The sequence below is a fragment of the Pyrus communis genome, chromosome 9 (genome assembly GCF_041283825.1).
Source record: "Pyrus communis isolate YQ-2024b chromosome 9, ASM4128382v1, whole genome shotgun sequence".
In the NCBI taxonomy this organism is placed as follows: Eukaryota; Viridiplantae; Streptophyta; class Magnoliopsida; order Rosales; family Rosaceae; genus Pyrus; species Pyrus communis.
Window position 1 is genome coordinate 21,766,941 of NC_142573.1, and position 23,750 is coordinate 21,790,690.

Below are 23,750 nucleotides of genomic sequence, written 5' to 3' on the forward strand. Positions count from 1 at the left end.
TGAAACTGATGAGAAGGCAAGGGCTTTGTGAGAATGTCAGCCAATTGGTCGGAGCTTCTGGTATAGTGTGTCTGAATTACTTGTGATTGCACCTGCTCACGAATGTAATGACAGTCAACTTCAATGTGCTTCGTTCGTTCGTGAAACACGGGATTGGAAGCTATGTGCATGGCAGCTTGATTGTCACAGAATAGAGACATAGGAAGAGTTGCAGAAAACCCTAAATCATTTAGAAGACCCTTAAGCCAGATTAATTCACATGCTGTTGAAGCCATTGCACGATACTCAGCTTCGGCACTGGATCTGGCTATGACAGTTTGCTTTTTACTCTTCCAGGTGACTAGGTTTCTACCAACAAAGGTATAGTAACCACTAGTGGATTTGCGATCAATGGCATTGCCTGCCTAATCTGCATCACAGTACCCCATGATGTGAGTGTGATCATTCTTTGTCATGAGAATACCACGACCAACAGACCCTTTCAAGTAACATAAGATCCTCTTTACAAGATTCAAATGATCGATGGAAGGAGTGTGCATGAATTGGCTGACAATGCTCATTGCATATGAGATATCGGGTATGGTGATAGTTAGGTAGATTAGCTTACCAACAAGCCTCTGGTATGAACTGATATTTGAGAGTGGAGTTCCGCCCACGTTAAGTTTGAGCTTGCTATCGAGAGGAGTAGTGGCAGGCTTGGACTCACTCATGTTAGCATCCTTGATAAGATCCATGACATATTTTCGTTGATTAAGAAATAAACCCTTGTGAGAAGATGCCATATCAATCCCAAGAAAATATTTTAACATCCCAAGATCTTTAATCGCAAACTTTTGTTATAGTGACTGTTTGAGTTTGAAGATCTCGGCAGCATTATCACCAGTGATTATTAAATCGTCCACATAAATCAGCACCACTAATTTGCCACCAGCTCCAGTACGAACAAATAATGATGAATCAGCACCACTTCTTTTGAAACCAGCACTATGAAGGACTGAACTTAGTTTAGCATACGAAGCACGAGGCGATTGCTTCAGTCCATAAATGGACTTATGTAACTTACACACCAGATCAGGGACCTGACTTTGAGGATGTCCAGGGGGCAATCGCATGTAAACTTCTTCTTCGAGATCACCGTGAAGAAAGGCGTTCTTTACGTCCATTTGGTACATAGACCAACCTTTATTGATAGCAACAGACAATAACACCCTAACTGAGTTCATTTTTGCAACAGGCGCGAATGTTTCTTTATAGTCCACCTCAAATGTTTGAGTGAACCCCCGAGCCACTAGCCTGGCTTTATGCCTCTCGATTGAACCATCTGCATTAAACTTGATCTTATAGATCTACTTGCAACCCACTGCCCTTTTTCCTTTTGGAAGTTTGGTGATGCTCCAGGTGTTGTGCTGGTCTAGAGCTTTGAGTTCATCACGCATTGCTTCTTGATTATTAGCCTCATGGAAACTTTGAGGCTCCCTGTAACTAGAAATGTTGTTAAGAAAGGCAGCATGCGAAGGAGTCATCTTTTGATATGACACATAACTTGACATTGGATGCTTTGGTTTATATATATCAAAATCTTGAAACCTGGTGGGAGGCTGCCTATCACGTCGGGGATTGCATCGAGGTTCTGGGAGAGATGGCTCACTCTCGTGTAACCTTTCAGCAACATCTTGAGGGTTTTCTTGGTTCTCACTGCCTTCATCTTGTATGAACCCATCAGGCTGAGAGTTTTGGAGACCAGTATCAGTGTTGTCATGACTGAGCTCTTGGTGGTGTAGATCCTCAGGTCCGATTCTTGGTAATGGGAACAGGTCCAGGATGTCATCCCCTTGGTCTATGATTTCACTTGTTTTATTAAAAAAAGAGTTAGTCTCATGGAATCTAACATCTTTGGACACAATCACTTTCCTTAGTTGGGGATTATAGCACTTATATCCCTTTTGAGTGGATGAATAACCAAGAAAGAAACATTTAGCAGCTCTGGGATCCAATTTATCTCGGTATTGAGATTGAACATGCACAAAACAGATGCAACCAAACACTTTAAGATGTGAGACATCAATTTTTCTTCCTTTCAGGACCTCTAGGGGAGACTTGAGTTCCAAGACTCGACTAGGTAACCTATTGATGATGTATGCAGCTGTCATAACACCTTGGGACCAAGATCTCTTTGGTACATGCATTTGCAACATCAGTGCTCTTGTTTTCTCAAGAAGATCTCGATTTTTACGTTCGGCTACCCCATTTTGTTGAGGGGTTCCAACGCAACTCGTTTGATGCATGATGCCATTAGCACTCAAATAATGTTTCATGATATGGGACATGTATTCGGTGCCATTGTCAGATCGTAAGGTTTTTATTTGAGATGAGAAATGGTTTTTTACAAGGTTATGGAAATCTTTAAATACTTCTACAACTTCACTCTTAGACTTTAGCAGATACAACCAAGTGACTCGAGAGAAGTCATCCACAAAAATCACAAAATACTTGTAACCATCAAAAGATTCACTAGTTGGTCCCCATACATCAGAATGAACTAGTTCAAAACACTTACTTGTTCTAGAAAGAGAAGATTTAGAGGATAATCTAGTGTCACAAATCATATCATCCTTTCCTAAGTTTGGGAATAAAGCTGACAAAATGGGAGAGGAAGGATGAGCTAAGCGTTGATGCCACAACCAAGTATCACGAGTGGAGTCGAACTTGGCTTGAAAGCTTCTGGGATTGCTCTTTGACATGTAATAGAGACCATCTAAGTAAAACCCTTCACCAATCGTCCTTTTGGTGGCACAGTCCTGAAAAATCACATTGTGAGGAGAAAAAATGGCTAAACAATTCAAGGTATTTGTGATCCTTCCCACAGATAGAAGTTGGAATGGGAAGGAAGGAACATACAAAGCTACAGACTCGATTTCATCGGACATCAACTTGATTTTTTCTCTCCCTAAAACCTTTACTTGATTTCCATCTGCTATTGAGACTTGAGAAGGTTTTGTCAATCTTTCAAACTTTTGAGAATTAGACACATGGTTGGTCATATGATCTGTGGCACCTGAATCTATAACCCAAAAATCATGCAACATATTTAATTTGAGTGCAGTTTTAAAGGCTTTCATAATACCTGGCATGTCTTCTTGGGGCACAGGATTTGTGTCTGTCAAGAATCCTGTAAACTTGCCAAGCATTGTTGTTGATGTTCCTTTTTCCATGCTATTAGTGCTGTCTCTTTGAGCACCTCCTTTCTTGCCTTGAAGAAATGTCATGAACTCATTCATGAGTTTTGTTGGATTTGCTGTGAAGTTCTTGAATGAATCTGACTTATTGGAGATGGAGGTGGATGCATGATTTGCTCAATGTGGAGTACGATTTACCCTTTGTACACCCTTCATGAAGTCAGGCTTTAATTCTGGATGTAAAATCCAGCATGTGTCCCTAACATGCCCTGTGTTATTGCAGTGTTGACACTTTAGGTGAGGGTGCTTTCCTTTGTACCTTCTTTCGTTGGTTACATATGCCCTAGACTCCGGTACATTTGGCATTGTACTCATGTTCATGACTTTCCTCCTTACTTCCTCACGTTGAATCGTTGCACACACGCTTGGAAAGGAAGGTAGTTCTGTGTTCATGAGCATGTGACATCGCAGATCTTCATATGTTGAGTCAAGACTGGACAAGAGTTGGAATATCTTGTCTTCTTCTGCCCTCTTTCGTAGCAACGCTGCATCGGTCATATGAGGACGATAGGTTTCCAACTCGTTCCACATGGTCTTCATGCTTCCCAGGAGTTGCACGAATGGCTTACCATCTTGTTGCAGATCGGAGATGTCCTTCTTTAATTGGAAGACCCGAGCAACATTATTTTGGCTGTCATACATTTCCTTGACTGCTTCCCATAGTTGATAAGAGGATTCTGAGTAGCTAAAAATTTCAGCTAACTTTCGCTCCATGGAATTCAAGAGCCATGACATCACTAGCTGATCCTTGCTCAGCCAGGATTCATAGTTTGATGAGGAAGCATCAGGAACTTTGATGCTTCCATTTATGAACCCTAACTTGGACCTGCCACCCAATGCCAACGACACAGCTCTTGACCATGGCAAGTAATTGAACTCATTCAATACGATGAGCTTAACCTTTGATTTGGATTGACATCCAATTCATGCACATTTACGTAGGAAATTTCCGGGGAGTTATCAGCCGTTGATGCTGCCGGATTTTCTTGAGACATTTTTGAGATTGAAAACTTTTGGAAAGCAGTATAGCAGGAGCAGGTTAAAGTTCCTGCTCTGATACCATGTTGCTTTTCAAAGATTGAGTTGTATATTCATTGTAAGTATTACAAGAGAGTGAGAACACTCTTATAAAGAATCACAAAGAGAAGCTACAAGGGAGAGGCAAACACAATCCCTAAGAACCTGCCCTAGACCCGTGAGAAGCAAAAGAATAAAATAAGGAAAGAAGCTCCTACAAGTAAGTAGGAAGAACTAAGAGGTAAGGGACAAGACAAGGTATGGGAAGACAAGAGAGTAGGGTTAAGACCATCACTTTAGCCCATAACTTAGCTAAAGTGAGGATGACAACCCATCCTTGAGATCCTTACAAAATACTTTGGGAAGTTAAATACCAACTCCATGAATTAAGGAGTTGACAACATGTCACTAAGAAATCAAACTCAGTCATGCATGCAACCCGAAACCCTAAAGTACATTAGACAACTTCCAATACTGATGGTGCAATTGAGAAAGCTTTTTAGTCACTAATCACATGGTCCTCTAGTCATTCTAATCAACATTAGAAGAAACAGATGAGAGATTGGAAAGGGAAAAATAAGAAGTGGGAAGGAAACAAACAACTTAGATTGTTCGAGTGAACAGAAGAGAGGAATGGTGAAAACAAAAGCGGAAAAAGAAACTCAGAGCATGTGCAATCATGGAGAGCGCTGGTTGAGAGGAGCCTTGATTGGAAAAGGAGGATTTGGTTCGGTTTTTCTTGCTACTCCAGATAAACGTAAAAGGGGTCTCTTGACTGGCAATTTTCCTGCATTGATGGCCGTGAAATTAGCAGAGCCCTCTGCTTCAGAGCCCATTCAGCATGAGGCAGAGGTTCTCTTTGAGATTAAGGGCTGCTCTTTTATCAGCGAGTGGTTTGGCGAAGAGACCACAACCACCGAAAAGGGCGACAAGGTCCACAACTTGCTATTAGAATATGCCGCTGGAGTAACCCTTGATGGTCTCATCCAAAGATCCAATGGTCATGGATTACCTGAAGCTCACGTTAAAGCATACACACCGTCCATTCTGGAAGGGCTTATACATATTCACAAGTGTGGTTATGTTCACTGCGATCTGAAACCCGAGAATATTTTGCTTGTGCCTTCCACTACAACTTCTACTTTCGTAGCAAAGATTGCAGATTTCGGATTGTCTAAGAGAAGCAAGGAGAAATACAGTGGATGGAGAGGCACTCCTAGGTATCTATCCATTGAAGCTTTAAAAGATATCAAGCAAGATGAGTCCTCTGACATAGTCTCTTGGTTGTATAGTGTTTGAGATGCTAGCGGGCAAGTTGCCCTGGGAGTTGAAGCCAGGTTGTAGTGATCATGTCGATATACTCGATGTGGCAATGTTGGATCATCTGCGTACTTCAAGAATTGCTGCTGAAATCTCATATGTGGTCAGGGATTTTCTAGAGAGTTGCCTTGCCATGAAACCTGGGAGAAGATTAACTGCTGAGGAGCTCCTGTCTCATCCGTGGCGCAGCTGCACCCAAAAAAACCAGGTCATGTCAGGGTAAAGGTGGTTAACTCAGCCTTAGGTCAACAATATGGCGTCTGTTGCTTCAAACCGAGTGCAAAATACCACGCAAGCACTGCGATTGATCCTAGAATTTAGCCTGCCCCAGGTTTTGGTATACGATCTGGAGTGTAGAATCATGGAGTTGCTATTTGATGTGATAAATTCAGTACAAGCCTGTTAGAGGTTGATTGTTGTTATATCTTTTAACTGTAAAGTGCATTAATCGTTTCAAGTTTAGAAGCACACAATTGTACATAACGATTCAAACTTCAATCCAAAAATATGTTTAATTTTTTATAAATTATAGCATGCAGATTGCTTTTTTTGGCTTGCTTAGATCCTAATTTTTTCAATTTGATGCAGCCTAAATCCAAGTTTAACTTAAACACTTTGTGCTGTGGACTTACAAGTGAATGTCCAAACATGCTTCATAAAATTATCCGTTTTTTCCTAAACATCATTATTTGAATTGATTTCGTATTATAAAAGACATAATTGTACAAAAACGATTCAAATTTCTGTTTAACTTTGCACTGTAGCCGTACCACTCGATCAACGTTGCAATTAATCGTTGTATTTCTCTGTGTTAGTCACGCCACTGATTGCTGAGAGAATGTGATATAGCTGTGTGACTTAAATCTTGGGAGTGCCATTACAATTACTTCCTCATAGAATTGTTCTTTTGTAAGTCATTGGGACATGCAGGTGATAAGGTACAAATTATCCGTCTCTGAATTCTTGATAGTTAAACCGAATATCGTTAGAGTCTAGCCCTTCAACCAAATTTTATGTTTATGTTGTCAAGAAAATGTGAAGAAGAAACAACTCGAAAATCCTTTAAATAGTAATTTCTTTAATTTTGGGAAAACCTTAGCCATGCCTCATGAACTTTGTACCTTGCACATTGCCTTCTAATTAGTGAATTAGTTTTGAGTGCTCAAACTTCAATTCATGCCAATGCCCATAAAACCTTAAGTGCTGTCACAATTTTTTGTTACTTTCCATAGGTTCTTAAAGGCGTATGGGGTGGAACCAATCCAACCAAATTGATAAATTGGCCGATCTGAACTGTAATAATTGGTTTGTTTAGTTTGGTTTGGTTTTGAACCCTAGTGAATTAACCAAAAATTAGAATTGGTTTGATTATGACTGAGTTTTTGTAAATAGTCAAACTAAGTACTTACATATTTATATTAGTTTATTTTAGACTCTTAATCCTTCTATTGGCTAAAAATTAGATAAATATGTTTTTGGTTACTAACCAAACATTAAGGGTGTGGTGGTCTACTACCAAGAGAGCATTGGGCGTGCCCGGTACGACTTCACACAGTTGTGAAATAGATTGTAACATTTGTACGGCCCGTTTAGGGATTTTTTTTTAAAAATTTTATTTAATTATTTGTAGAAACGGAGTCAACAGCCTTATGTGAGGCATTAACCTCCTCCCAAAGGAGAAGGACCGTTGCACCCAAAAACCCCCTGCCCATCCCCCCTCTACTAGATTTTATTAATAATATGAAGAAAAAGAAAAGAAAAGTAAAACAAGCAGAGGGACTAAGCCAATACCTACTAAAAACAATTAACGAAAATGATATGGTCTAGCTTAAGACTTCTTCAGCTTCAGCCACCTGAAACTGATTTCCAATAATTTCGTTGCTCATATTTCATTGCCAAAATCCACTTCCACAACAACAATTTGCTCCTCATGACCTCGAACGGAAAAATGGAAGGTTGGCACAGTCATCAACAAAATCGGGTACCAAATCCCACCGTGTAAAACTACTATTCATTGCACCAAAATTAGCAAAAGCATCCGCCAAACAATTCCCTTCCCTGAAAATATGCGAAAAACATAAGCGTAAGCGAGCAATATACCGTAAACAATTTGCCCAAGAAACTTTAAGAAACCATGGAACATCCATGGAGTGAGTTGATAGTAGGCTAATGACATGCATAGAATCTATCTCTAACCAAATGTTATGCCATGTTTTATCCCATGCAATCTGAATTGCCTCGATCACAGCCACAATCTCCGCAACAACTGCACTTGGATAAGAAGACGAGGAGGCAAACACTCCTAAAAAAAGACCATTGGAGTCACGAAAAAAGCCACCACTACCTACATGACCATTCTGTTTACAAGACCTATCTGTGTTAATCTTAATCCACCCAACATGAGGCGGACGCCAAAACAAAAGCACAAAACTAAAAGCATCCAAAGAAAAGGATAAAATTCTTAACATGGAGAATATGGGAATCGATACACAACCAATGAAAGAAGAAAAAGAAATAAAAGTTGATTCCCTCCAATGCCGTAAAAGACGACGTTAGGATGTGACAGTACTAAATTTTTTGTTCTCAAACCAAATCTGGTTCCTTTCATGCCAAAGCCACCAAAAGAACCATAAAAAATATGAGAACCACCAAAAGAACCAAAGTTTCCGAACAAACGTGGAGAAAGATGAGACCAAAGAACCATCAAAAATATCTTCAATGAAATGCCAAGGAGCATAAGGCTTGCCAAAAAGAATGAAAATCTATTTCCATAGAGCAACTGTTTGAGGACAATACAGAAGAAGATGGTCACAAGATTCCCCAGCATTCTAACAAAAAGCACAATAAGAAGCCAAAGCGACACCTTATCTTTATCCCCTCTTGTCTTGTGGATTGCATAAATACGGGCCCTCTAACCAACACATTGCCTTCCACCACTACGTTCACACTACCTCCGCGTTGCCGTTGTCACATCACATATAGTCCTCTCTTTTTTTCTCTTGGCTTCCCCCTTCTCATCCTCTCCTTCTTCTTGGTTAGCACTAGGTCGACAATATATAAACTATATATTAATAAAATATTCTTTATTAATTAAAAATGTTTGAAAAGAAAATTTTGTTATATAACACGGTCCCGATCCTGATATCCCCAAATACCAGAATAGGCACATGCTGGCCGACATCCAAGGGTGACAAAGCCATTTTAACATGTGTTTGTACCATACTTGACCAATTCCAAAACTACTAAGCACCGGTCAACAGCATACCGTCAAGGACCCACAAGACTTTTCCTCCAACTAGGAGGCCAATCACAACACGACACATGTCGGTATCAGAAGCCAATCACAGCGTGACACGTGTCGATATTAGAGGCCATTCACAACACGACACGTGTCAATGTCAGAACAAAGCTAGAAACTCTCTTCTATAAAAGGGGATCATTCTCCCACAATAATCCCTAATGTCATTTGTACTAAACTATTCACTAGAACTCACAAAAAGAGAGCTTGAACCTATGTATTTGTGTAAACCCTTCACAACTAATGAGAACTCCTCTACTCCGTGGACGTAGCCAATCTGGGTAAACCACGTACATCTTGTGTTATTTGCTTCCCTGTCTCTATTCATTTACATACTTATCCACACTAATGACCAGAGCAACCTAGCGAAGGTCACAAACTTGACACCTTCTGTTGTACCAAAGTCCTCGCCGATATTGTGCATCAACATTTAGCGCCATCTGTGGGAATCGCACTTATTCCTACTCTCTCCAACTTTGTCAAGCTGGTTTCCACCATTCGTACACATTCTTTCGACCAGCCAGCCCTCTCCAACATGGGGAGTGAAGGGAGCCACAACACGCAGAACGACACCCCCCTCGCACTTAGTGCGAAGCAACGAAAGAAGGAACGAAAGAAGTTTGCTCTTCAGGCTAAAGTCGATGAACTAGAGGCTCAAAACAACAAGATAGCGATAAAGAATGAGATCCTCCAGGAGCAGTATGAGAAGCTTTTCAGGATTCTCCATGAAGCTAGGCATACTCAAACACATGAACTCATCGTCCCTGAGGAAGTTAACCACCACCTGTGTGTCCCCCAACACGAGGGATCATCTGCCTTCAACATGGATATCCCTAACGGGGAGCGAGTTACTCATCAAGGTGTTGATCAACATGAGACCTCTCTCAACCCAGCTGCTTCGACCCGAAGCAGGAGAAGTGGAGGAAGGCACCTTCTTGCAGAAAGAGTAGAAGGATCAAAAGCCGTTTATCGCGACTGTCAGGACTTCCTGAGTCAACGTCGAGAGAACCCCATCCACATAAGCTCGAAGGTCAATAACCCAAAGGTTTCTGAAAGATTCAGTCATCTCTCATGGCCCAAGCCAACTGCCAATCTAGGGAATGAGCCACATGTCCTAGAGGAATATGAAGGTACAAGGGACTCGGGGGCGTTTCGACAGGCTCGCCCTGGAAGTCAGTACGGTGAGTCCAAAGAAAAATCTCATGCCCTTGATCAAGCTTTCCTACTTCCAAGAGGATATGGAAACTTACGGAAGAAGGATCCAACAGTACCTAACTCCACTCAGGACCCCCTTGTCCTACAACTCCTTGAGGAAGTAAACAAGTTGAAGGCCGAACGTCAGGTCGAAATACCTGACTGGAACCAACCTAGGCCTGGCCCTCTTACAAGGAGGATCCTCGACACCCCCTCCAAGCAAAGACAAAGCAGAAGCTTGGCTTACAGCTCTACACTGGAAGGGAGGACCCGATTGAACACCTTAACCTCTTTGAGTCCACCATGGCATATCGGATGCACACCGACGAAGAACGATGTCTTTTCTTCCCCTCTACCTTCTCTAGCGGAGCTCTGAATTGTTATTGTCGTCTTCCACCTGAGACAGTAGACTCATTTGAGGAACTGAGGAAACTATTTATCTCTCAACACATCTTCCAAACAGATCGCTTGCATTCCGTAGATGACTTGTACATTATTCGCCAGAAGCCAGACGAGCCACTACGAAAGTATGCTAGCCACTTCAGCCATAAGTATTCTCCCTGCGCCGAGGCAGATGACAAGACCTCCCTCAAAGCCTTCACGGCAGGCCTACATGATTGTTTCTTCAAGTACATGATCAATGCCAACACTTGGAAGACTTACTCTGGGGTGATGGCACAGGCTTACAACCACGCCTCCGCTGAAGCAAGGATATGAGGAACACCCATATGGTTAACCCCTATCAACAGGTGGGAAGTGGAAGTCAAGTTCTACCAAGTGAGGAGATCTTGGCCATTCAGTCACCCATTGCATCATCTCTTGCCTCATTTAGCTACTCGCTAAGTCACCAAACGTATTTGTCTCTTGGTAAGAGGAAGAATTTTTACTCTCAGCAAGCTTATTATAACAAGAGGGATAAAAATTCGTATCAAGACAACCAGGGGTGAACGTACCGTTGACTATTATGACTATGGGGCCAAGCCTCATTTTTTCAAAATGGATGACTGGGTACTGAAGGAAATGCTATTATAAGAAGGCATACACATTACAAATGTTTTGACTCTCAACCACTTGAGATCTTTTGTCACACAAGCCATTCGGCAAATATTTAAAGAAGAGGGAATTCAAACAACTTATTCTGAGTCTTTTGCATTCCTAGCACTAGAAAACTTGGTCCACGCTGACCTACCCCTATACTCCAACTCAGAGTTTCAATATGCGTACTTTGACACAAAGTGTGTGATACTAAGTGTTACAACCAACATGGTTCACATATCGAAAGCATGGATCCCTTCATGCATAGCAAAACATTCATAAGCATCACTCATGTCAATAAACATGAACATCATACATTCCAACACATTCATCATGTCAATAAACATGAACATCATACATTCCAACACATTCATACATAAATATCATACATTCCAACACATCCATACATAAGCCAACTGTGCTTCGAAAGGGTTCAACATACTTTGTGTCATTCGACACTTGCTACAATGTGCCTCGACACCTCACCCTTATTCTCACCAACCAAGTGATGAAATGTGAAGAAAGAACTCATCTTCATGTCACCAACGAGGTGATGAAATGTACAACCTGTACTCTCCTTTATGCCACCAACCAGGTGAAGAAGGAACTTATTTTCATGCCACCAAATAGGTGATGAAATGTACAACTCGTACTCTCCTTCATGCCACCAACCAGGTGATGAAATGTACAACCCGTACTCTAATATCATTTGGCAACTTGCCACTCATGCCACCAACCAAGTGAAGAAGGAACTCATCTTCGTGCCACCAACCAGGTGGTGAAATGTGATGAAAGGTGATAAAGGAACTCACATTCGTACCACTAACCAAGTGATGAAAGCAACTTACCATGCATTCCACCAACCAGAAGACGAGTGGTACAACTTGTACATGTGAACTCCTAGCATTCATAAATAATCAAAAACCCTCAAGCTTTACAACTCAACTAGGGAAGCACTTATGCCTAACAAGAGTATAGTCACCAACAAAGTCTTATTGCAAGCCAACAACGGCTTCGGTGCATGGTATACGAAGATCAAGCTCTTCAGCCCTCTTACATCTACTTCAGACATTTCTCCTCTGTAACAATGCAAACACTACAGCTCGTAGAAAGCTTCACACACTCTTGATCAAGATTGTTCGAAACAAATTCAATTTATATGGTTCATCCAAACCTTCGACTACTACAAGGTGTGGCTTGCATCACAATTTCTTGCTCAACAGTGTGGAAGAAAAATTTGTATATGTTGTCTCTCTTCCGCAAAATTTGTATATGTTGTCTCTCCCACATTTTTCAAATTTCTAATTCCCCCCCCCCCCCCAAAAAAAAAAAAAAAAAAAAAAAGAAAAAAAAAGAGGAAATTGGGAAATTTAACAACTTCAACAAATTGAGGGTAACTACAATTCTCAAAAGCTTCACACTCTTGATCAAGATAGTGTGAAGGAAAATCAATTCATGGTGCCCAACAAAGCTTCAACCTCAAAGCTTCACCTACAAAGCTTCAACACAAAAGCTTCACCAAAAGAGCTTTAACAAATGGAGGGCAACAACAATTCTCAAAAGCTTCACACACTCTTGATCAAGATAGTGTGAAGCAAAATCAATTTATGGTGCCCAACAAAGCTTCAACACAAAAGCTTCACCTACAAAGTTTCAACACAAGAGCTTCACCTACAAAGCTTCAATACAAAAGTTTCACCATAAGAGCTTCAACAAATGGAGGGCAACAACAAATGTCAAAAGCCTCACACACTCTTGATCAAGATAGTGTGAAGCAAAATCAATTTATGGTGCCAACAAAAGCTTCAACAAGTGAAGGGCAACAACAATTCTCAAAAGCTTCACACACTCTTGATCAAGATAGTGTGAAGCAAAATCAATTTATGCTGCCCAACAAAGCTTCAACACAAAAGTTTCACCTACAAAGTTTCAACACAAAAGCTCCACCTACAAAGCTTCAATACAAAAGCTTCACCACAAGAGCTTCAACAAATGGAGGGCAACAACAAATGTCAAAAGCCTCACACACTCTTGATCAAGATAGTGTGATGAAAAATCAATTTATGGTGCCAACAAAAGCTTCAATAAGTGAAGGGCAACAACAATTCTCAAAAGTTTTACACACTCTTGATCAAGATAGTGTGAAGCAAAATTAATTTATGGTGCCCAACAAAGCTTCAACACAAAAGCTTCACCTACAAAGTTTCAACATCAAACAAAGTTTTAACAACAAAGCTTCATCAATGGAGAGCAACTACAATTCTCAAAAGCTTCACACACTCTTGATCAAGATAGTGACAAGCAAAATCAATTTATGGTGCCCAACAAAGCTTCAACACAAAAGTTTCACCTACAAAGTTTCAACACAAGAGCTTCACCTACAAAGCTTCAATACAAAAGCTTCACCTACAAAGCTTCAACACAAAAGCTTCACCTACAAAGCTTCAACACAAAAGCTTCACCTACAAAGCCTCAACACAAAAGCTTCACCTACAAAGCTTCATTAATGGAGAGCAACTACAATTCTCAAAAGCTTCACACACTCTTGATCAAGATAGTGTGAAGCAAAATCAAGTTATGGTGCCCAACAAAGCTTCAATACAAAAGCTTCAACACAAAAGCTTCACCTACAAAGCCTCAACACAAAAGCTTCACCTACAAAGCTTCACCTACAAGCTTCAACACAAAACCTTCAACACCAAAGCTTCAACACAAAAGCTTCACCCATTCAAAAAAAAAAAAGAAAAAAAAAAGAAAAAGAAAAAAAGAAAAGAAGAAAGAAAGAAAGAAATGAGCCTAGGCCTCCCCTTCTTTGGGCCTAACAACTTTCATACCAAATATATATGAAGGAGGAATTTTGGGTAACCACTTAGAAAGGAAAATGGTGAAGTATTGTTTGGAAAATTGTCTACTAGCAAGACACCGCCCTCGTCAACTCTCTTGACCAGAGACTTGGAGGACTCCTACCATATACCACTACACCTTGGTACTCAGAAATTTCGCAACTACTCAGTGCCTTGGATTTTTCAAGTCCCCAACCGAGAAGTTTTCCTCACTCAAGAAATTAAGGGAGCACTACTTCAACCTACAGGGTCCACCCACGAAGTTTCAACATGCAAACTTCAACAAAATAAAAAATCCAAGCTCGGCATCATTGCTCTAATTGAAGAGATCAATAAGCCTCAACAGCCATTTGCCAACACCATTGTCGAAGAACAAAGCTTCGCCATACCACATCTACTACTTTGTCAAACAGCAAAAGTATCCCATATCATCAGGATCGAACATACTCCAGGTTTGACGGACTTGTTTTGACCCTCAAATTCTGGAGTCGGCTTGCTCCTTTGGAGGAAACCAGAAAACCCTCCAGCCCAGTTCAAGAATACACCTGTGGAAAGTCAAGTACAACAAAGCACGTGCCAATTCGTCCGTCTTCTCCAAAAACAAGAATACCTCATATCATCTTTTCTCCCTGTTTCTTCTCTTTATCCTTGTTGCTAAATGAGAGACAAGGAGAATGAGTACAATCAGCCAGAACCCAAGATCAACTTACCGATCTGAGACTGATTGCTTGGAACCCTGATTGCTTACCTTGCATGTCACTTCCTTCGGCAGATCTCCTCGCTTAGAGACTTGGGGGACTCCTACTATATGGTTTGTATCGCACTTAACCAAACCCGAAACTACAAGTAAGCTTCAAATGAAAATGATACATTACCTTGTGTGTCAACGCCAACTAAAGATACCATTCCTGGATGAAGGAAAAGTACTTCCAAGAGAAGATGCCACATCTACTTACAGGACAGAGAAGGCAAGTGAAGGCGACACCACACTTCGGTACTTGGAAGTTTCGTGATTACTCAATGGCATGGATCTTGCAAGTCCCCAACCGAGGAGCTTCCCTCACTCGGGAACTTAGGGGAGCACTATTTGTACCATACTTGACCAATTCCGAAACTACTAAGCACCGGTCAACAGCACACCATCAAGGACCCACAAGACTTTTCCTCCAACCAGGAGGCCAATCACAACACGACACATATCGGTATTAGAAGCCAATCACAGCGCGACACGTGTCGATATCAGAGGCCAATCACAACATGACACATGTCATTGTCAGAACAAAGCTAGAAACTCTCTTTTGTAAAAAGGGATCATTCTCCCACAATAATCCCTAATGTCATTTGTACTAAACTATTCACTAAAACTCACAAAAAGAGAGCTTGAACCTATGTATTTGTGTAAACCCTTCACAACTAATGAGAACTCCTCTACTCCGTGGACGTAGCCAATCTGGGTGAACCACGTACATCTTGTGTTATTTGCTTCCCTTTCTCTATTCATTTACATACTTATCCACACTAATGACCAGAGCAGCCTAGCGAAGGTCACAAACTTGACACCTTTTGTTGTACCAAAGTCCTCGCCGATATTGTGCATCAACAACATGCATACAAACAAAATATGTAATGAGAAAGAAATGCACCAATGCAGAATCATGTTCAGAGCATACAACTAATCAAAAATAATGTGAAAGAATTATTATAAAAAGTATGAACAAGGGAATGGGTCCTACACAAGGAAGGCTCAAAGATACCAATACGAGAGTGCCTTAATGTCGAGATTAAATGCCTCAATTCTAACTCCTGAAGGGGGCGCAAAACAAATGGTGAGTGGACCAAAGTTTATAATACTAATACTAATAATAAGAAAATCATTTTCTTTCTGAACATACTAACCCCCTGTTTTGAAAATACATATATAGTACTACATAATAGGTTTTCTAAAAACTCTAGCATGCCATGAAAAACTTTCGTAAATCATGTATGTATAAAACAATGCTTAATAATGGTGATATAGTCATCTGAAGGAAAATCCATAAAACATCCGTAAATCACATCCATGATGTACTCAACTAGGGGTATCATACTGGCTCAAAGGCATAACCATCACCAAAGATGAAGCTGTATGACACCGTGTTACGCCAGTGAAGGAAATAAGGGTCCATCACCCTAAGGTGAAGCTATATAACTCTGGGTTACACCAAAAAAGAAACATATATATATATGTATACAGTGGGTCCATCACTCGAAGGTGAAGCTGTATGACTCTGGGTTACGCCAGAGAATAAATACACACACACACACACAACATAACGACACTAACCGAGGGCTACTGAAACTGGGAGTATGTCATAAATCTCATCAATTGTGCCTTATGGCCATTGACGTCTACATACTCAGTTGTGTGTATGTGTTGTATGATAACCCACTAGAAAAGCACCGAAAACATATCTCAAAAATGTCATATCAAATAACGGAAGCCTAAAAGCACATCTCATACCGGCTCTGCCGTAGCACCATATTGTCCGCTTTGGGCCTCGACCACGCCCTCACGATTTTGTTTCTGGGAACTCACGCGAGAACTTCCCAGTGGGTCACTCATCCTAGGATTGCTCTCGCCCGAACTCGCTTAACTTCGGAGTTCCGATGGAACCCGAAGCCAATGAGTTCCCAAAAGGCCTCGTGCTAAATAGAGGTGGGCATGTACATATAAGGCACATCAACCCCTTTCCGTTGGTCGATGTGGGATGTTACACAAAGCCTCAATTCATAAATCCATGATAATTCATATTCATAAATCCATAGAATTTCATATACGAAAATTCAATAATTCATAACCTCTCGTAAAACATAAACTTGATAAATCATAAATAATGCATAAAACGTTAAATCATGAAATCATGCTTTTCGTGAATGCAAGCCTAATATTATTATTTTTTTAAATATGCAATTTGAGAAAGGGTCAAGAGAGGACACAGAGAATGCAGGGACGCAAAGGATCGTCGGAGGTCGTTAGACACCAGCAATAGATATCATGTTATAATCTAGAGAGAGATTTAGTAAGAAAGATGGAGAGAGAAAGAGAGAAATGAAATTGTGAATTGTATTCATTGAATAATGTTTCACTTTGGTATATATACCATCATTTACATATAGAATAACTACCTATCTTATTGACTAAGTAAGGTATAACAAACTCTAACAACACTACTCAGCATCATTTTACATTACTACCCTTAATAGATGTCTTGTCTGTTGTGTCATTCCACCAGTGAGATGCTGGAAGCCACTCCAAATATATATTTTTGAGGATGATATAATTGTGGAAATGGCCACACTCTACAGTTCATAGTTGACATTTGGCAATAAGTACACATAAACCTTCATGACTCAAAGAGCTTCATATATCTGATCAAATATGTTGACAGATTTACAACTTGTGTGAGGGGATTCGAATAATAAAGGCCGCGACACTGAGCACAATCATGCATTCCTTATCATTGTGTTTTTTATTGCTTCCTCTTTCCATGGCTTTCATAAATTGTCCATCATATTTTGCATTACCTCCATAATATTACAACGTTTATATGCATTAGAGCTGCACTTTGCTTCTTAATCATAACGTTCTTTCAATGTTTAATTATTTACTAATATGCCTTTTTATGCAACTTGTGTGTCCTAAGTAATGTTTTAAAAGGCAAAGGTATAAATGAGGCGTTTCATGGATAGCCCCGTCTAGGCGAAAGCCTTGAGTTCGCCTCACGGACCTTAAAATTTTTAGTGTGTGTGTGTGTGTGTGTAATAGTTTGATGGGATACTTAGAATCTTAAAAGAGAAAAACAAGGATAATATAACGTTACAAAAATAATAATAAAATGCTTATTTTTTCTTGCTGGCCAATTACGTTTTTAAGTAAAGAACAATATAAGGTTTATAAGATGTTTTTATGGAAATGTCTATTTTTAATCTCTTGAAATCTATAAAATAATATCAACAAAAGAAATCACTCCAAACCATGCCGTCTTTTTCATCTTCTTCAACTGAAAAAAAATTCTAGATTCCAGCGATTTTTAAACAAAAAGGACGCCAGCCAAACACCTCAGTCACTCCTACTCTCACTAGGCAAAGGTGATTTCACCTAGCCTCTCCAAAACCACCTAGGCACGCCAGGGGCGATTTTTTCTTTTTAATATTGGTCCTAATCCATACTTAGCTATAATTTGTCACGGGTCGTTTTCAGGATCACCATAACCCACCAAATTTAATTTGGGAGGTGCAACACCACAGTGCTATCAAATATCATTGCATTTGATTAGGGTTTCCTGTAAGAGAAAGGACTAAACTTCACTAACCCCCAGATATAAATATTATTTTTCTGCTCTCTGTAAAATATATTTAGGAAATAACTGTAAGAAAGCTGCACGGTGCCAATGATGCAGAAACTTTTAATTGACTGGGGGATTTAACATTAGCTAGGTGTGTTTAATGGAAACACCATTTTTTGAATCCAACTGTGCTCATTGTTCTTATTTTCGATCGACAAGACTGTAAGACATTCCCCACAAGTTTGACATAAAACTAGAATCAGAATAAGCATTTCATTAAAAGAGATACGGGATCCGAGATGCTAGTCATCGTCTAGGGTAGAAGAAGAAATTCCTAGGGAAGAGGTAAATGCTGCAGTAGCATCCCCACAGAGATATCTCTTCAGTCGATCCAAGTCATCCGCAGCGTCGAGCATTGTGGGCCTAGTGGAGGGAGACTCCTGTGTGCAGAGAATTCCCAACTCTATCAACTCTCCAATTGCAACATCCCACATTTTTCTCACCTCGGCTGATTGATCTCTAGATCCTCTCATTAAGGAGAAGTCAACCACTTTTTCCACCCTTCCATGATAATGGTTCTTGACCCACCTGTGAAGGCTGAGCCCTCCAACAAACATGTCATCTGTTGGCCTTTTTCTTGTCACCATTTCTAGAACAAGAATGCCAAAGCTGTAAACATCGCCTTTCGTAGACGCATTAGAACCATACGCATATTCTGCATACAAAGAATCGAGCGTGGGTTAGGCCTTATTCTAAGTTACTGAACTAATAGATGGACATATGGGAAATTGGTTATAGCTTTCAATTACATTATAGACCTAGCTAAAATTGATTCAGGTAGAGATTTATTGTCAGTATTGTTATTTTTACTGTTTTTATAGTTGTGAACTGGTGATATAAATTCAATGATAGAGTTCATCATCCTCATAATCTTTAAAAATGGTTTCGTAATGAAAATAAACAAATAGAGATATTGGGGAACTGTTTTCATTATTTATAAAGGATGAATGATCTTAGTTACCATGCATAGATTTATTTGTGTTCAGAAATCAGTGCTTGAAGTCCGGTTAAAATTGGCTAACTGAAAATGTAGTTATAATAAAACTCATATTCTATTTGTTTGGTTTTACGAATGGCTAACTTAAGCAGAGGATAGATCCGTACCTGGTGCTATGTATCCGATGGATCCACATAACATATTTGCAGTAGAGTTTCCCATGTTCTCAAGAGCTGAATTTCCACCTCCAGCTATCAACAATCTTGCGATCCCAAAATTGGAAACTAAAGCTGTCATGTCATCATTGAGAAGAACATTGCTTGGCTTTAGGTCACAATGTATAACTTTGACTGGGGAGTGGTGATGTAGATATGCCATCCCTTTAGCTATGTCACTACAAATGTTCACCCCTTGGACCCGGCTTAAATCAAAAGAACCTGAACTCAAATCTGTCATATAAGGAAGAACAATGGCCTTAAAGTCTGGTAGACTCCATGCTGTTATAATCCTTGTAAGGTTTCTGTGCCTAATGCTCCTCAAGACTTGGCATTCTCTGGTAAAACTCTTTGTTGAATTTCCAGGTTGCAAATGTAAGACCTTGACTGCTATTGTTGTCCCATCTGGAAGAACTCCCCTGTACACATGTCCATAGCTGCCCACTCCAATCAGTCTCTGATCATCAAATCCGTTAGTGGCATCTGACAGATCTCGGAATGTAACTCTTAGAAAATTGTGAACCAATTCTGGTTGTGTTGGTTTTCTTGCAGTCTCAGCCCTCTGAGCTGAGATCAGTGCCTTAATGAGCCAGAATGCATTCACACAGCATATTATTGATAGGGATGTTGATATGAATATGACTAAGCTGAATAAGTTTAAGAAAATGTGTGATCGAAACAGATGGCTTTTGTGGGGGCATGCAGGTTTAAAGGAAACTGTACCACAAAGGTGCTGATTGCCCAAGAAAGATGTATATGAGACAACTTCAAATATGCCATCAGAGGCAATCATTCCTTCGAACTCGCAGTAATTAAAAGAAAGGTTTATATATGTGAGTGTTTGGCTTTTGTTGAGGCTTAGCGGAATCCTTCCAGAGAAGCAGTTTCCTGAAGCATCAAACAACTCGAGATTCCTTAGCTCACCTATGGAATCTAGAAGTTTTCCCTCCAAAGAATTGTACGAAAAGTTTATCGGGGTCAATGCAATACAACTTGATATCTATGGGAAGATACTTCCGCTTAAGTTATTCGAGGAAAGATCTATCTCTTGAACATCTTCCAGTTTGTTGAGCTCAATTGGTATAGGCCCTTCGAGCTGATTATGTGAGAGGTTTATAAAAATTCTGATCTCACTCAAACCTGATATTTGTGGGGGGATGTTGCCTGTCAATCTGTTGTATGATAAGTCAAGCTTGTACAGCTCTATGCGGTGTCCTAATGTTGGAGGTATTGTTCTGGAGAGGAGGTTGTTGTTGAGGAACAGATAATTCAGCCTAACCAAATCTCCTATACTGCTGGGAATATCACCTGAGAATGAGTTATAAGACAGATCAAGCAGGTCGAGGTGAGTCATCTGACCCAATTCTGCTGGAATTGCACTGGTGAAAAGATTGTGTGATACGAAAAGCTGTTCCAAGTTCGACAGCTGACTTAAGTTTGCTGAAATTGTTCCATTAAGAAGATTGGATGTAAAATTCAGGACCACAAGCTAAGAAAGATTGCCTATATCCGGACGAATTGATCCAAAGATTCGGTTTTCTTGCAGCAGAAGATTTGTGAAATTGACACCATGTCCGCCGATGGAACTGGGGAACATTCCTCCGAGTCCCATGCCAGCCAATTCAAGCTCCTCTAGAGAAGTGCAATTTATGAGGGCAGTGAAGAATGGGTCAAGATTGGTGTTGTCATCGTGGCTTACCATATCGTTGTTAGATAAATGAAGATAGAGAATATTTGGCAACTTCTGTACAAACTTGATTGGCAACTCACCAGAAAGATGGTTATATTCGACATCTAAGTTGACAAGTGAGCTATTGGTCAGAAAGAGAGGAAGTTCTCCAGTTAACTGATTGTTGTATAAGTTGAGGCCCCATAGTTTTGGACAATTTCCCATCTCTACGGGAATTTTTCCGGAAAAAAGGTTGTTGGAAAGGTCTAAAACCTTTAACATTGCGCAGTTGTAGAAGAGTGTAGGTGGAATGGGGCCGGTTAAACTATTTTGCAATAGACTAACTCTAGTGAGCTCTAAAGGAAGCGCCAAGGAATCTGGTACTGAACCATGAAAGTTGTTCCCCTCAAGTAGTAGATGATGGAGGCGTCTGAGTAAGGCAATTTCAGTAGGGATAGTTCCATAGAAGTGATTTCCAACTAGCACTAGGTTACGAAGGCCTGTAAGATTTGAAACGATGGTGAAAGCCACCCTGCAAGTGCATAATCCTGTAGAATGAGATCTGTTACATGATGATGTTGTGTGTTGCAGCTGACACCAGTGAAGTTGCAGACATCAGTAGCTTCCTTCCAAGTAGCTAGCGTGGAATATGGATCATATACAATGGCTTTCTTGAACTTCAACAGAGCAGCCTTGTTTGTAATCAAAGAATGATGAGGACTGTGGTGATGGCCAATAACTGCATTACTTGAAGCCGAGACCAAATTCTGGAATAGAAGAAAAACAATGGTTTCGACGAAAGGCATAGTTGATAAACTAAAAGAGCCTAATAACAATATTTGTGTATGAGATTCCCTTTGCTTCTACTTTCATCGAGCTTCATGCTCATATAATAACAGTGGCAAATGATTTGTGGTAGTATAAGTGATATGAGCATATTTATGCGACTTTGTTAGCTTATTTCTTTGCATTTAGTAAGTTAGTTTCTATTTATTAGAGTGTTTTAAGTCATTTTCGTGTGTTTGTAGGTCTAAATGGCAAAAGTGGCAAGAAAAGGCAATTTGGAGCATTTTAGAGCAGTTTTGGGCTTGGAATAGATAGCACATACATGGAGCGAGGTGGATGGACGTTTTTGAAGATCAAAAGAGGTTAGGAATGTGCTAAAGAGTTGAAGAAATTAATTCAAGACATAGAAGATAAGGAATCAGCTAAAGAGAATGAACATTATCCAAAACCTTATCCATTCCTGTTTTATCTCAACCTTGTCCAACCTTATCTTATCCTAACCTTATCCTAATCCCATCCTACCTTATTTCCAGCTGCATGGGGGATTATTTTCACATTAGAACACCTAACATCAGAATTCTAGAAGCCTAAAATGGTGCCACACCACCCTCTCCTTATTCTCCCTGCCATAGAATTAACCTTTTCTTTGTGGGATTGGAGTGTGTAATCTTTCTCCAACATAACCTTGCTGCGCCCCCTAGCCCTATAAATACCCACATCTGCCACATAATAGAGAGAATGGCCTTAGAGAGAAATTCAGAGAAATTAAACACTTTGTGCCGTAGCTTTGCAAGGAGAAGAAGAAGCTTGGAGCCGTGCCTGCCATCCAAAGCCCTTGGGATTGCTGGAGCGTTTCTAGGTGCATTTTATCCTTAGTTTTAGTCCAATGTCAGTTTTAATTTGGTTTTCAGTTATGATGAATATGCGTAACTAAATTTCTTTTTAGTTAGAGGTGAATTCAAAGCCATGAACATATGTGTGATATGAATTGATTACATCCAGTTATTATTTCATAAATCATGAATGCAATTTACTTATTTGTTTAATTGATAACTTATTCTTGTATGTTGATTAAGGAGGCCTACTTAATTTGCATGCATGAATTTGATGCTAAAATATAAGGGAATTTCACCTAATAGTTATGAACTTATATTTATAAGTAGTGGAAATCACTAGTCATGATTATGTTAAGTAAATTCCTGGTAAGAGTATCATGCTTTTCATAGTTACGAATGTCATGTCAATGCTTATGATTTTCATAGAACTTAATGATCTTTGATATGTATAAATATCATGCAGTTCATATAGGGAACTTGTTAAGAATAATTTGACTGCGTCGCTGAGTCCAATTCAATGAATTTAGGAAAATCTAATGGTTAATTTGTGCAGTTCACGGTTAACTTGGGGCATTGTCATTCATGGTTTATAGGAATAATAACTGGAAATAGATTTGTGTTGCATATGTGTCATGTGTGGAGAAGAATTCTCTAGCTAGCCTGTCACCCCTTAAGTTACCTTAGTTTCGTACCATCCTTACTTTGTTTCTGCAACCTACTTAGTTTTAGTTTGAAATTCATCCAAACAAATCCCCCTTTAGTATTTCGTGTCAATTTACTTCAATTTTCGTCCAAAACACCCCTTAGTGCTTGTTTTGTGTTATTTGAGTCAGTCTGTTCAGTTTTGAGTCATTATAGTCTAGTTTTGTGTTTTTAAGTCTAATTTGTGTTGATTAGCATTCCTTCTAATCCCCGACCTAGAACGATCCCTACTTACATATACTTCAATTGTCTAAAAAGGGCTTAATTTGTGTGTTAG

General features: G+C 39.9%; 2 protein-coding genes and 2 pseudogenes across 2 annotated transcripts; 1 reads left to right on the plus strand and 3 right to left on the minus strand.

Moving 5' to 3' along the window:
* Positions 1 to 836: 836 nt before the first annotated feature.
* Positions 837 to 3,266, minus strand: LOC148694403 (uncharacterized). The gene is made up of 3 exons (XM_088700700.1): positions 2,558 to 3,266; positions 1,433 to 1,837; positions 837 to 1,321 (listed from the first exon to the last, which is right to left on the minus strand). Exons 1-3 carry the CDS (start codon positions 3,264 to 3,266, stop codon positions 837 to 839), a joined length of 1,599 nt encoding a protein of 532 aa, XP_088556826.1.
* An 87-nt stretch (positions 3,267 to 3,353) lies between these two features.
* On the minus strand, positions 3,354 to 4,231 carry LOC148694404 (uncharacterized). The gene is made up of 2 exons (XM_088700701.1): positions 4,137 to 4,231; positions 3,354 to 4,062 (listed from the first exon to the last, which is right to left on the minus strand). The coding sequence occupies exons 1-2, from the start codon at positions 4,229 to 4,231 to the stop codon at positions 3,354 to 3,356; spliced, it is 804 nt and encodes a 267-aa protein (XP_088556827.1).
* Positions 4,232 to 4,886: 655 nt separating this feature from the next.
* On the plus strand, positions 4,887 to 5,935 carry LOC137738953 (mitogen-activated protein kinase kinase kinase 20-like; annotated as a pseudogene).
* Positions 5,936 to 18,570: 12,635 nt separating this feature from the next.
* LOC137739064 (uncharacterized) lies at positions 18,571 to 21,955 on the minus strand (annotated as a pseudogene).
* Between the last annotated feature and the right edge of the window lie 1,795 nt (positions 21,956 to 23,750).